Below are 11,462 nucleotides of genomic sequence, written 5' to 3' on the forward strand. Positions count from 1 at the left end.
TAGAAGGGACGGCAAAAAACATCTTTCCAAACGACAGTTTTCTTGATTGCGGTTCTCTGTTCGTCTTTTAAAGGGTTATTAAGGCCATGTCGATATCTTCTACAACAGACGTGATGGAGGAATCTACACGTCTCTATTTTTCCACGGCAGCCGTCTTTATTGTAAACATATTCAACCCAAGCGCTCTTTGGTGAAGTGGTTGATTACGTTACTGTTGATAACCTGTCCATCATCGTATAAAGCCCGCCCTGACAATTTGATTGCTCCGAACAGCTCTGGTTTGAGCACAGTTATATACATAAATTGCAATATATTGCTCAATATTGCAACATGTCTTAAATCGCAGAAATATTGTATCGTGACACAAGTTTCGTGATGATATGGTATCATGAGGCCTCTGGGGATTCCCACTCCTAGTATTGATGTATTTGAACAGTCTTATTCTAGCTGTTTCACATGGAAAGTTACAATCAAGTGTGTAGATGCAGACGAAGTCAGTTAGTGACGTCATTACTTTTGGTCGAGGTCTGTCAGCTCCTTTCCAACATCCTCATACGTGGTGTGGAGGGCTCGGTGGATTTTCTGCGAGCAGAGAAGAAAAGAGAACTACGGATTAGTAATGGGAAATTTGTTATCGAATTTCTTAGCTCTGGAATTAATCAGGAGGGAGTTGCCTAACATCCTTTATTCTACCCAGTTGTTCAGATTTGTGACAGATATTCTTCACAAACCCTGCTGTGGTGCTCCGCTGAATAATGTAATCAAATAGTTGTAAATTCAGTGAGAGATACTTCATTTTCGCTTAAAATTTGAAGAGAGGTTAAGGTATTGCTTAAGCCCTTTTTAAAATTTGGGTATCCAAGTGCTTTGGTTAGACCGAAAAAAATATTCAGGTATGGTACAACTGGGCTTTAATTCTTCCCGATATATACACGTCTGATGATGTAGACTTTCACTGTTGGTTGGGATTATCTCGAGGGATTAACTCAGATTTTATCCTTCTTATAATGGAGCTGGGTTGTGATGAATGCTAAAGGCAGCCCGGGAGTGGATGCCCTTTAAGAGGGATGCAGCAAACAAATGTGAGCAGTCTCTAGTTTGTATCCATTATTCACTCGACAATATCGCTACAGGCACCTCATTTGGTAATGGCTAGACTTTCATAATAAAAAAAAATAAATAAAAAAAGATGTGACCTTTAAATCCCCAATTTGTGTTTTCCTGTGGTGTGCATTGTCATAAAGGCACCAATTCTCTAACAGTCTTATTGCAAAAACAAGCTTCTACTGATCTATTTTAGTCATTTTCTTTACAGAATAACATTTGAACAGTGTTTAAAATAAAGCATATTTCAAAAGTAAAGAGTAAAACATGATAAAACACACAATTTTAAATGAAAAGGTGCATTTAAGGATCTGTGAAAGATGTTCATGAATCAATTGTCTCGGAAAAGGAAAAAAGAAAACACGAATGAAGCACTGCCAATAGGAACACTTTAATAACTTTTGACTTAATTAACGAATTAATTTAAAATATTTAAGTAGCTTTAGAGAGCACAATTTAATAATGAATTAGCTAATTAACAAAGTACTTAATTAGCAATACATTTAGTTAAAACTGTTTAAATGAAAAATGTACTATAACTCACAATAGTGTTCATTTTGAAAGGAAATATGAGTTTCATTGTTGACTGTTATTAGGAGTTTCCAACAGTAGAGGGCGTAGGTAACCTGTGTTATAGGTGTTAACTCCAGGGGGTAAGGACTCTCACCAACAGCAGTGTGCTGCCCTGTGTGTGTGCGTTTGTGTGCGTGCGTGCGTGCGTGCGTGTGTGCTTGAGTGACTTTTCTCATATGCGTGTGCTCATCCACACATAAGTGAGAAGATTACAGTTATTCATCGTGCATCTCTTCTATGTGTATGTGCGTGCATGACAACTTTGCAAGTGTGTGAGAGCGTGCGCACGCATCCGCACAGGATGCACTGACTCACCTGGCTGGTGTGCAGCCAGTACTGCAGCGTGTGCGTGCGCCGGAGGCGAGGGATGACCAGGTGATAGAAGGTGTGTTCACCTGCCAAGGTCAGCAAGGCTCCACCCACCCCCATACACAGCAGCACAAACAGCCCGGAAAAATGCTGGATCCCCATCTGTAGAGTCTGAGGGGGCGAAGGAGGAAATAGAGATGAGGGAGAGAGAGAGAGAGAGAGGAGAGAGAGGAGAGAGGAGAGGAGAGAGAAGAGAGAGAGAGAGAGAGAGAGAGAGAGAGAGAGAGAGAGATCGAGAGAGAGATCGAGAGAGGTTGAGGGAGTGACACAGATTAGCCAAGACTTAAGCCGACACAGAGGAAAATACAGAGATTGATGATTTGTATTTACATAATTACCATTTAGGCCACTTTTGTGAGTATGCAATTGATATTCCGCTGTTGTCTGTGTTTAGTTTGTCTGTGTAAGCCCATATGAATAGAAATAAAGCAAAGAGGGCGACAGCGTAAAAAAGACATGTTTGGAAAGAAAAGGATGTGGAGAAAAGAAAGTCATAAAGAGCTGAGGGGGAAGCAAAACTAAGAGTAATATAAAGAAACAGGAGCTACAAGGGAGATGGTAAAAAGAGATGCTTAATTGAAAAGCAGTTTGTTCCCATTTGGTGCGCCCACATCTCTCCCCCCCCCCCGACATAATGTCTATCTCTTATGAGGCTTTCATGGGCCCGGAGGAAGTGGAAGAGACAGCGGCGAGCTTTTCCAATACTCTCTAATCATGTTTCCTTCATCCGGCTCATTTCGGCATTGCCTTCGATGGCAATTAGCCCCATGCTGACTCAACAAATTCATCAGCGACATCACTGACCTCATTTTGCTCCCAATCCAGAGGGCAAGATCACGCTAACGCCCACATTGTTTGAAAGCACTCTTTGGGCTTCAAATGGGACAAATGGTAATAACACCCTGACGCTGGGTGCAGTTGAGCTGTTTTTTTTCTCCATTTTACTGGAGAAACCTGTGACTGTGTAATTGCGTTTGTTGCTATAATACGATTCAACTTTGAAGTGGGATTTAAAAGGGATGGCCAAAGGGAGTTGAAAAGCTCTACTATTCACAAACAGGCGATATAGATAGAGACAGAGTGCGCTCTGTCTAGAGATCTGCAGTTTTCTAAAAAAACAAAAGTGAGGGGGGGGGGGGGGGGGGTCTAAGCTTTGTGCTTCAGCACACACAAGACACACATAAGTATCGACACTCAGAGACAATACGTGCCTGTAACTCTGGTTAAGGTCAGTAAATAGACCTGAGCTTATGTGATTGTTCGTCTTTGTCTGTTTGTGTGTGCGCATGTGTCAGTCAGAGTGTGTGTGTGTGTGTGTGTGTGTGTGTGTGTGTGCGTGTGTGTGTGCTTAGCTGGCAGGCAATCCAGTCAGTGTCCCAAAGGGAGACTCATTTATAGGAGTACAGTGGCAGAAGGCTTTGCTTTACACACCGTACACGTACACGATACATGAACACACTCTCTCAACAATGACTTACCTCAGTGACTGCAAAGACTCGCTTCCCGCAGGGCACAACCTTATACCATTTGTCATGTAGCATGTCCATGAAGCCGTCAGACTTGTAGCGACTCACGAACTCTGACACATTACGGGTTAGAGGAGAGCCCTGGGGCAGGCCTATACCGTAGCCTGAAAGAGGAAACACATACACACACAGTTTTTTTATGCATAGGAAACCACACTCAGCCAGGTGCGTTTAGCCAAAGGGCAGATGCCTTCCGGAAAAACAGATTTATGGGTTTACAGATTTCAGTTGGAGTCAGAATCAACACTTTTTACTACCAGGTGCAGTGCATAAAACAGTGCACACTGTCTTTGTTTTTTTTTCTGGGGTAGTATCTGTGTAGGGAAACAACACACATAACCACCAAAGCTGATGGATGCGACCCTCATGGTACAGAGCACACACAGTAGTGGATCACATTCTGGTATTGAGCTATCTTTTCCTCTTTTTATTACAGCTTCAGAGGCTTCTCACAACAAAATAGCAGGCATATCTAATGCCAGGATAAGCCTGGAGGACAAATATCAGCGTGGTGTCTTTGCAAAGGTAATGCCTGATTAGCATCGAGCCAATATTGTCCTTTTTAAGTGGTATTAAGGTATTGGCCAGATGTGACCCACAGTAAAAACAGTTAATTTGTTAGTGTGGCTATAAAAATTCAGTGTTCCCGCTATCAGGCTGCCACAGGACCAATCCCTGGCCTCATGTTACCTTCTATAAAAATGAGTCCAAAGAGAGCTATGCCGTGAGGTTTACAAATCTTTTTAAGAGAGGTGCCTTGAGTTTAGTTATTAGAATTGGTATCGGGAGAGAAAAAGATGGATTAGTGCTTGCCCAGGCGAGAGATAGACTTCTGGGATTAATGTCAACTTCTAAAAAGGCATCTGAAGCATCAGGGAGCACACTATAGACGTTTTCCTAACTGCTTGTCTTTCTGTTGGAGCCTTGTGAGGCATACAGACACTAGAGTTGTCCAACAATATGAAACACTTCACAAGATAAAAATGACAAATTGCCAAAGTGCCCGAAGCTCAGTCCCATTCCCAGCATCCCATATCTGTCAGATTTTTGGGCTGACATCAAGTGGTCTCCGGGGTTACAGTGGGATCAAGATTGACTCAACCCCCCCCCCTACAACTGACAGAGTGAAAATATGCTCATATTTTACCTGAACCGTGCACCTTACAGGTAGTTATGTTCCCTTTGGGTTATGCATTCACGTGGCTGTGGTCACCCTGTGATGATTTATCAGTGTAATATAAATTGCTTCTGTGTAAATGAAAACACTATGTGGGAGGAGTCGGTTCAGCAGCACCATGTATTATTGGAAGTAACTCAAAATTCAGATGAGGAAATGTCAGCTATTTATTGTTTCTGTTCTGAGATAAAAAATGAAATTTACGTGTACAAAATACTCCTCCTTTTGTCACCACCAGTTAATATAATTAGGGTATTTTTTACTTTCCTGTGTGCTGGATTATTATTAATTTCTTACTTGACTACATTTCCTTTAGTTGGGTCCCTTAGGCTTGCCTGAAGAATATTAAGTACATGATACTTCAAACTAGTTCAGCCATCATCCTATAAAACATGTTTTATACTATTTTTACTGCCAGTTTTATAATATACTTTGACAGAAAAGATATAATCTGAATGTGTTAAAAGAGAATATCACACCTCCCCGACTATGGACAATCCTTTGTTGTCAACACACTTCCAGGTTCCATAAAAATCCCCCACACAGCATCCAAACTAATCAGACCTCCTACCTCTCACCTACCCTGACCCTTATCACAACAGCCATCAGTTGCAAAACACTTATTGCAGTCTATGGCACAGAGCATCTACTCCACCCTCACCATAGACTCATCCCCTCCGGTTACATAGACTCATAGTGCAAGACCTATCTCCACAGCGCTGTGGAATAAGGTCTGGCTAGTTCACAAATACTCTCTGGGATAGGAGAAAAAAAACTGGATTCGGATTTTCTTTTTCTTTTCTTTTTTTTAAACCAATGCCAATCATCTCGAGTGGCCCAAAGCTACGAATACAGCGACGGTGGCTCTCCAACCTGGGCTGCACAAGGAAATCCCGGGAGGAAAGAGGCAAGGAGCGAATGCGTTTTTGAGTTATGAGACGTCCTTTCCTTACATGAATTTGTCAGCTGTACCGGCGGAGTTAGCTAACCTCCCCTATAGCTCTTTGGTGATCCCTCCTCGATGCTCGCCCTCAGTCCTCGGGGCAGAAATAAGAGCTTTGAGAGGGCCTTCACGGAGGAGGGACAGAACAACTTCCAGTTCAACCAAGGACCAAGGATTCCAGGAGCTATCAAATAAGGGTTAGGAGATGCAGCCCAGGTCTCAGGAAAGAAATTATTTCAGTGGAACATTTGCACCGCGCAAAAGAAAACACGACATACAATTTAAATGAAGTTAACTGTTCACGCAATACAGTAAAGTGAGCTATTTAATTTAGCTGGATACATGGTTAAGCTTAATTTGCTGTTACCAGTGTATGGCCGAGTGTACCTCGTCGGTAGCAACGGCAAACGGTCCCAAAACATCCCAGTTTTTTGGGTCTTTTTCACTTTATTACAGTGAAAGTGCTTAGAATGGAAAGGGGGAGTGAGACGGGGGATGACACGCAGCCAAGGGCAGCAGGTCAGACTGGAACCCTGCAGGACTCAGCCAACATGGGGCCAACGCTCCCACTGGGTGAGCTAAAGGCCGCCCCATTCTTTGTAAATCTTTACAATCATTCCCCAAAAGAACAAAGCAGGCCTGCCTGGTTGCACCGTCCCCATTTTCTTTCCAATTTCAGCGTGTAGCTTGCTAGCTTGAAGCTTGTTGCTGTGAGCTGAAGCGAACGGAGTTTTAGAACGGCAACGCGTTGAGGTGGGAAGGCGAGGGGCATCAAGCGCCGGACGTCAGGCAATTATCATGGACATGTACTTCTGTTGAGCCAGATACCACAGATACGGAACTCAAGTTTTGTACAAAGGCCAGTTCAAATCCATTTGCAGGGGAAGTTAACATGACATTAGAGCTCTATTGTGGATCATTTTCCTCTGTTGATGGTGTTCCTTTTGTAATTACTGTTGAATTATTGATGATTAATGTCGATTTTTGTTTACATAATAACATAACAAACAGTTTTTATACTAGTTGTTAGTTAAATGTATATAGATAACTATCATGGTTAAGTACTGTGTAGTGGTGTGAGACTTTTCTTCAAATATCAGTGGAGAATATTACACCATGTGTACATGTAAATGACAGCTGTGGATATTGATTGCTTTACCCAGTAATGTTTGCATGCAACAAAATAATGTGCAATTAGAGGACCTGGCGCTGTCACAGATAAGAATTAAACTACTTCAAAGATATTTTAATTATGTAGTCAGTAATGCAAATCATTATAATAGCACATTAAATATTAATCTGTGCTTGATTTGTAGAAAAGGTTTCAGCATCACTTGATCAGTATTGTCTCGGACTTCCTTATTTCCCTCATGTTAAAAGGTGCAACACAGGAAGTGAGGGGAGTAATGGCACTAGAAGCAGCAATAAAACATGCTGCAATTCAATTATATACCCACAATATTTTTAATTAAGTAACAGTCCTAAGTACTTTTCCCACCGCTGTTCATTGCTTTAATTTCAAATGCGGCACGTTCATGTATCATTACACAACTTGAAAGCTAGAGATAAATGTTAGCGTGCCCTTCCCAGACTTGGAAATTACATCTGTTTTGCATTACAGTCCCCATTTCTGCAGAAACAAAATGAGAGAAATCTGTCCCTCAGCTTTGGATCAAAAGAGGACATGTATTGCTTTACAAGGCCTCCTGGGGTTGTTTGTTTCATTTCATCTGTACTGCAGTGAAAGACAGTCCTTCCAACAGGGTTTTTTGTGTGTGCGGGACTGCCACGGACTTGGCAGCTGTTTATATGCGTGTGTGTTGGCTGTCAAGGTGTGTGAGCCCGGTGGGGGTTGCGGACAGAAACAGAGAATAGCAAAGGTCCAAATTACTGTCACAGTCTGCTTCCTACATGACAAAGACCGTCTTAGCTTTCCTCCCTTTACATTCGGCCTCCTTTACCTTCCCTTTCTCTCCTCTTTTTTTCTTCCTCCTCTTCCCGTGTCCGAGGTCATTTCTCTCCCACCATTGCCCGCTAGTCTCTCCCACTGTCTGTGCGCTCCTTACCTCCGTCATCCCTTCAATCCCGTTCAATTTCTGCTTCACTCAATTCTTCTCTTTATCTTTCGGCTCTCCTCTCTCTCGAGTCCTTTGCTTTGTCTCTGTTCGGCCCTCTCCTCGTTCTAACCCGCCCCCGAGCAGAGAGACAGACCATTTTTCTGTCTCCATCTGCATTTCTTTAGAGCACTCAGTCAAATAGTGAAATAGGAGTGGGCAGCCACTTGTCATTTGTTTTGATTCTTTCCCCCAGACATCCTCACATTCCGTCACAAGTCCCAAAGCTGTCAGTCAAATCCCCCACACACCTACTCACTCACTCACTCACTCACTCACACACTCACACACTCACACACCGGTGCACATCAAGATGGATTCCAAAACACTTTATCTAGGCTTGTAAAAAAAATAAATAAAAAAATGTACTACTACTTTTCAAATACAGACAGAAAGTGGAACTGTTTTCCAAAGCAAAAAAATGTGTGATCTTTCATAACTTTAAAAATGATTTTCTTTGGAATATGTCTGCTTTATGACATCTTAAGCACTGCCTTCTTTTGTGTTTTGCGCTGTAGTTCTAAAGGATTATCTCATAATCCAACACTAGCAAGTATTAAAGTATTTTTCTTGTACTTCTTTTCATAAAGTTTGACTTTGTGAATGTAGAGTTCCATTGGTCTTCCATTAATGGCTGCTCGAAATGTAAAACACGCATGTTCCTGTGTGCCAGAGGACCCCCTCCCCTCTTTTATTGAATGTGGAAAATGTTAAAGCTATAATGATTTCATCAGCGATAAAGCAGAGCCGAGGATCTATATTAGAGATTTCTATCATATCAAGCTGAATGACCAGATTCACTTTAAACTACAAACGTAACAATTTTTCTGCTCTTTGATGTGTTTGTCCTATTTAATTACAGTATGAACCGTTAAAGATACTGAGCTGTCGGCTGATTGGTTGGCTCGACTTCTGCTTAGAAGTCATTGGTTGTTGCAGCCATCAATGGCTGTCGGTTTGTACAGCAGACATTTATTAAAAATTGTAACATGAGGTTGCTAAGAGATTCATAATATCTATTATTCAGTACATTTTATATACTGCCCTGCCCTATAGGTAACATCTTTTTATTGCGTGTCTTTTTTTCCAATCAATAATCCCCCCCGAAAAAAGATATCCAGTTTATTTCAAGACAGAGAAATGTACCAAATCTCCACAATTGGGAAACTGAAACAAGGGATTTGTTCTGGCGTTATAGCTTGAAAAATGGCTTAAATGATGAATTGCTTATTAAAAATAGTTGGTGATTAATTTTTAAACGATCGCATAATCGATTTAGCTCTACTTAACTTGATTTCCTTTAACCGGTGCCTTCTGTGAGGCATATTGCTTTTTAGATGGAGGCTATCTTACTTTATAATTCAACACACACACACACACACACACACACACACACACACACACACACACACACACAAACACAACACACACACACCACAAAAACAAAGGCGTCTGTACGTTACTCCTGCCAGACGTGAGCTATCCTGGCAACAAACTATCTCTTCTGCCGCCCTCATTTTGATCTTCAGACGTGCTTGACTGAGCGTGTGTAGACTACTTACGCACACACGGACAGACGGACACACACACACACACACACACACACATATATATACAAACAAGCAGCAAGTGGCTGCATGTTCGGTGGCAATTTTATTAATGGTGTTTGTCTAGGCTGTCCCAAACATCTCCCAACAGCACTCAGTGAAAACAGACGCACAGCGACGCCCCCACACCTCTCTCCACTTAAGAAGCCTGAAGATTTCAGCAGCAGCCCCTCGCCTACAGCGTCTCCAGTGTCCCAATTCCTCTCTCTCGTCTCCTGTATCTCCTCACAGCAAACCGCTCTATAAATCCTGCCTGCATCCTCACATGGAGCAAATAACACTCCCTCTCTTTTTTCCCCTCCATCCTTTCTCTCTCTCTGTCCATTCTTCCCCCTCCCGCACTCCATCTGCTTGGGGTGAAGGTTTGTCTTGATTAGGGAACTCTGTTGGCTGCCTCTTTTATCACTCGCTGTGCAGGAAGGCGCAAACTGGCAGTGGGCAAATGAAAGCCCTCTATCTCCTTCTTGTGCTCAACTCCCACCTCGCTCACACCCCCTCACTGGCTCTCCCTTTCTTTGCCTTTGTCGTTCTTTCTCTTACTTACTTTTCCCATCTCCTCTCCTCCTTCTGTGCTTTTCCTCTCTCACATTTCCTGTCTGGACCATTTCCTGCTCTTTCTTCCTCTCACCGCTCAGACTTTTTGAGTTATTCACTCCCATCTCATTCTGCCTTGTAGACTCTGGGGGCTAACCAAAGGCAGCTTGGATTCCTCGCCCGCCTTTTCATGTAGACAATGAACCAAGTAGTCATCAAACTGACCCACTCATTGCAATGAGACGTGCTTTCTCATCCTCATAATCATAAGTAATGCTGCAGCAATATGTCTCTTGGCTCATTTTGTCTTATGCAGTAAAGAAAGCAATAGATCTCCAGTGAACAAGCGTTGTACAGTGAGTAGGAAGCATGGAGAGTGGGGTCTTTCTGAGTTCACACTTTGATTGACAGAGAAATGGTATCTTAAGTTAGTGTTTGGTCCCATGTGGCACCCTTACTATATCTGCCTCAGAGGTGGAACAAGAAAGGAAAAAGGCTGAACTGAAACAAATACACCTGGAAGTGCATACAAACGTGAAATATGCATGCCCGAAAACGTACATCAAAGCCAGGCACGAGTGCACACACTCATTCTATACCTGTACATTCCTTCCAGTGACTAAGCTAAGTTTGGGTTAGAGGTTAAAAGCTTGATGCATCCAATAAATTTGTTCTGCCAGTGGAAATTTCCCTTCAAAGTCACCTTCGGAAGGCGTACATGTGCAAATGACATCTGACTAGAATACAATAAAAAAATCGCTATAATGGCTGGGACCTTTATTTACGTCAATGAAAGGCACCACTGGATCTTTATTAGAGCAGAGACATTATTTCTTTTGACAGGTCAGCAGCCTTTATTTGCAAAAGGGATGCAATTCACCCTTTCTGTAAAAAACATCCCACTGCTCATGTGTATTCAGTTCATAGCATCCACAGATCCCTAAAGGAAACTACGTCTTCTACTACTTTCACTGTTGTCATTACTGCTGCTACTAGACATACTAATGTACATCTGGCTATAATGGTTGAGCACAGGAACTTATCTATTTAGCAAAAAGTAAATTATTACAGGCAATGTATCATTAGCTATAAACACAATGGCATTTAGTCTCATAAAAGTAAAGCTTCTGTTAAGCAAGTTGCAGTTATGTTTGCAGAGTATGAGGATTTCATGTCAGTTTTTTGCAGGATATTGTAACCGAAGCCAGTACATATACTGTATATAGGTCGGCATGTTCCACTTCATGCAGCATATATATTTTGGTAATGTTTTAGTACTTTGTTTACAGTGCTAAACTTGTGTGAATTTAGACTTTTTTTTCAAAAGTCTGGTAGTACACATACACGAGTTTTAGAAGGAGCAAGATGAGGAAAAGGAAGCAAAGGTGAACTTTGTTAAACATGAAAGTGTGACAGCAGTGTGAGATTCCTGGCTCTTTTCTGTGGCTTTTCATTTCCCCGTGCTTGCCATGATCATATGGTGATTTATTCTGATAACAGGAAAGGAAATGACTT

At 42.0% G+C, this 11,462-nt stretch overlaps 1 protein-coding gene across 4 annotated transcripts in view; it reads right to left on the bottom strand.

Annotated features, from left to right (window-relative positions):
• The window catches only part of grin3ba (glutamate receptor, ionotropic, N-methyl-D-aspartate 3Ba), a 113,509-nt gene that overhangs the window by 3,812 nt on the left and 98,235 nt on the right, over nt 1–11,462 (bottom strand). For all 4 annotated transcript variants that reach the window (XM_032500525.1, XM_032500524.1, XM_032500523.1 and 1 more), the window contains exons 9-11: nt 3,525–3,676; nt 1,993–2,157; nt 515–582 (exon numbers count right to left, since the gene is read on the bottom strand). In XM_032500525.1, coding sequence (XP_032356416.1) covers nt 515–582; nt 1,993–2,157; nt 3,525–3,676 — 385 coding nt within the window. The remainder of the gene's footprint in view (nt 1–514; nt 583–1,992; nt 2,158–3,524; nt 3,677–11,462) is intronic.

This window comes from Etheostoma spectabile, chromosome 20 (genome assembly GCF_008692095.1).
Source record: "Etheostoma spectabile isolate EspeVRDwgs_2016 chromosome 20, UIUC_Espe_1.0, whole genome shotgun sequence".
Lineage (NCBI taxonomy): Eukaryota > Metazoa > Chordata > Actinopteri > Perciformes > Percidae > Etheostoma > Etheostoma spectabile.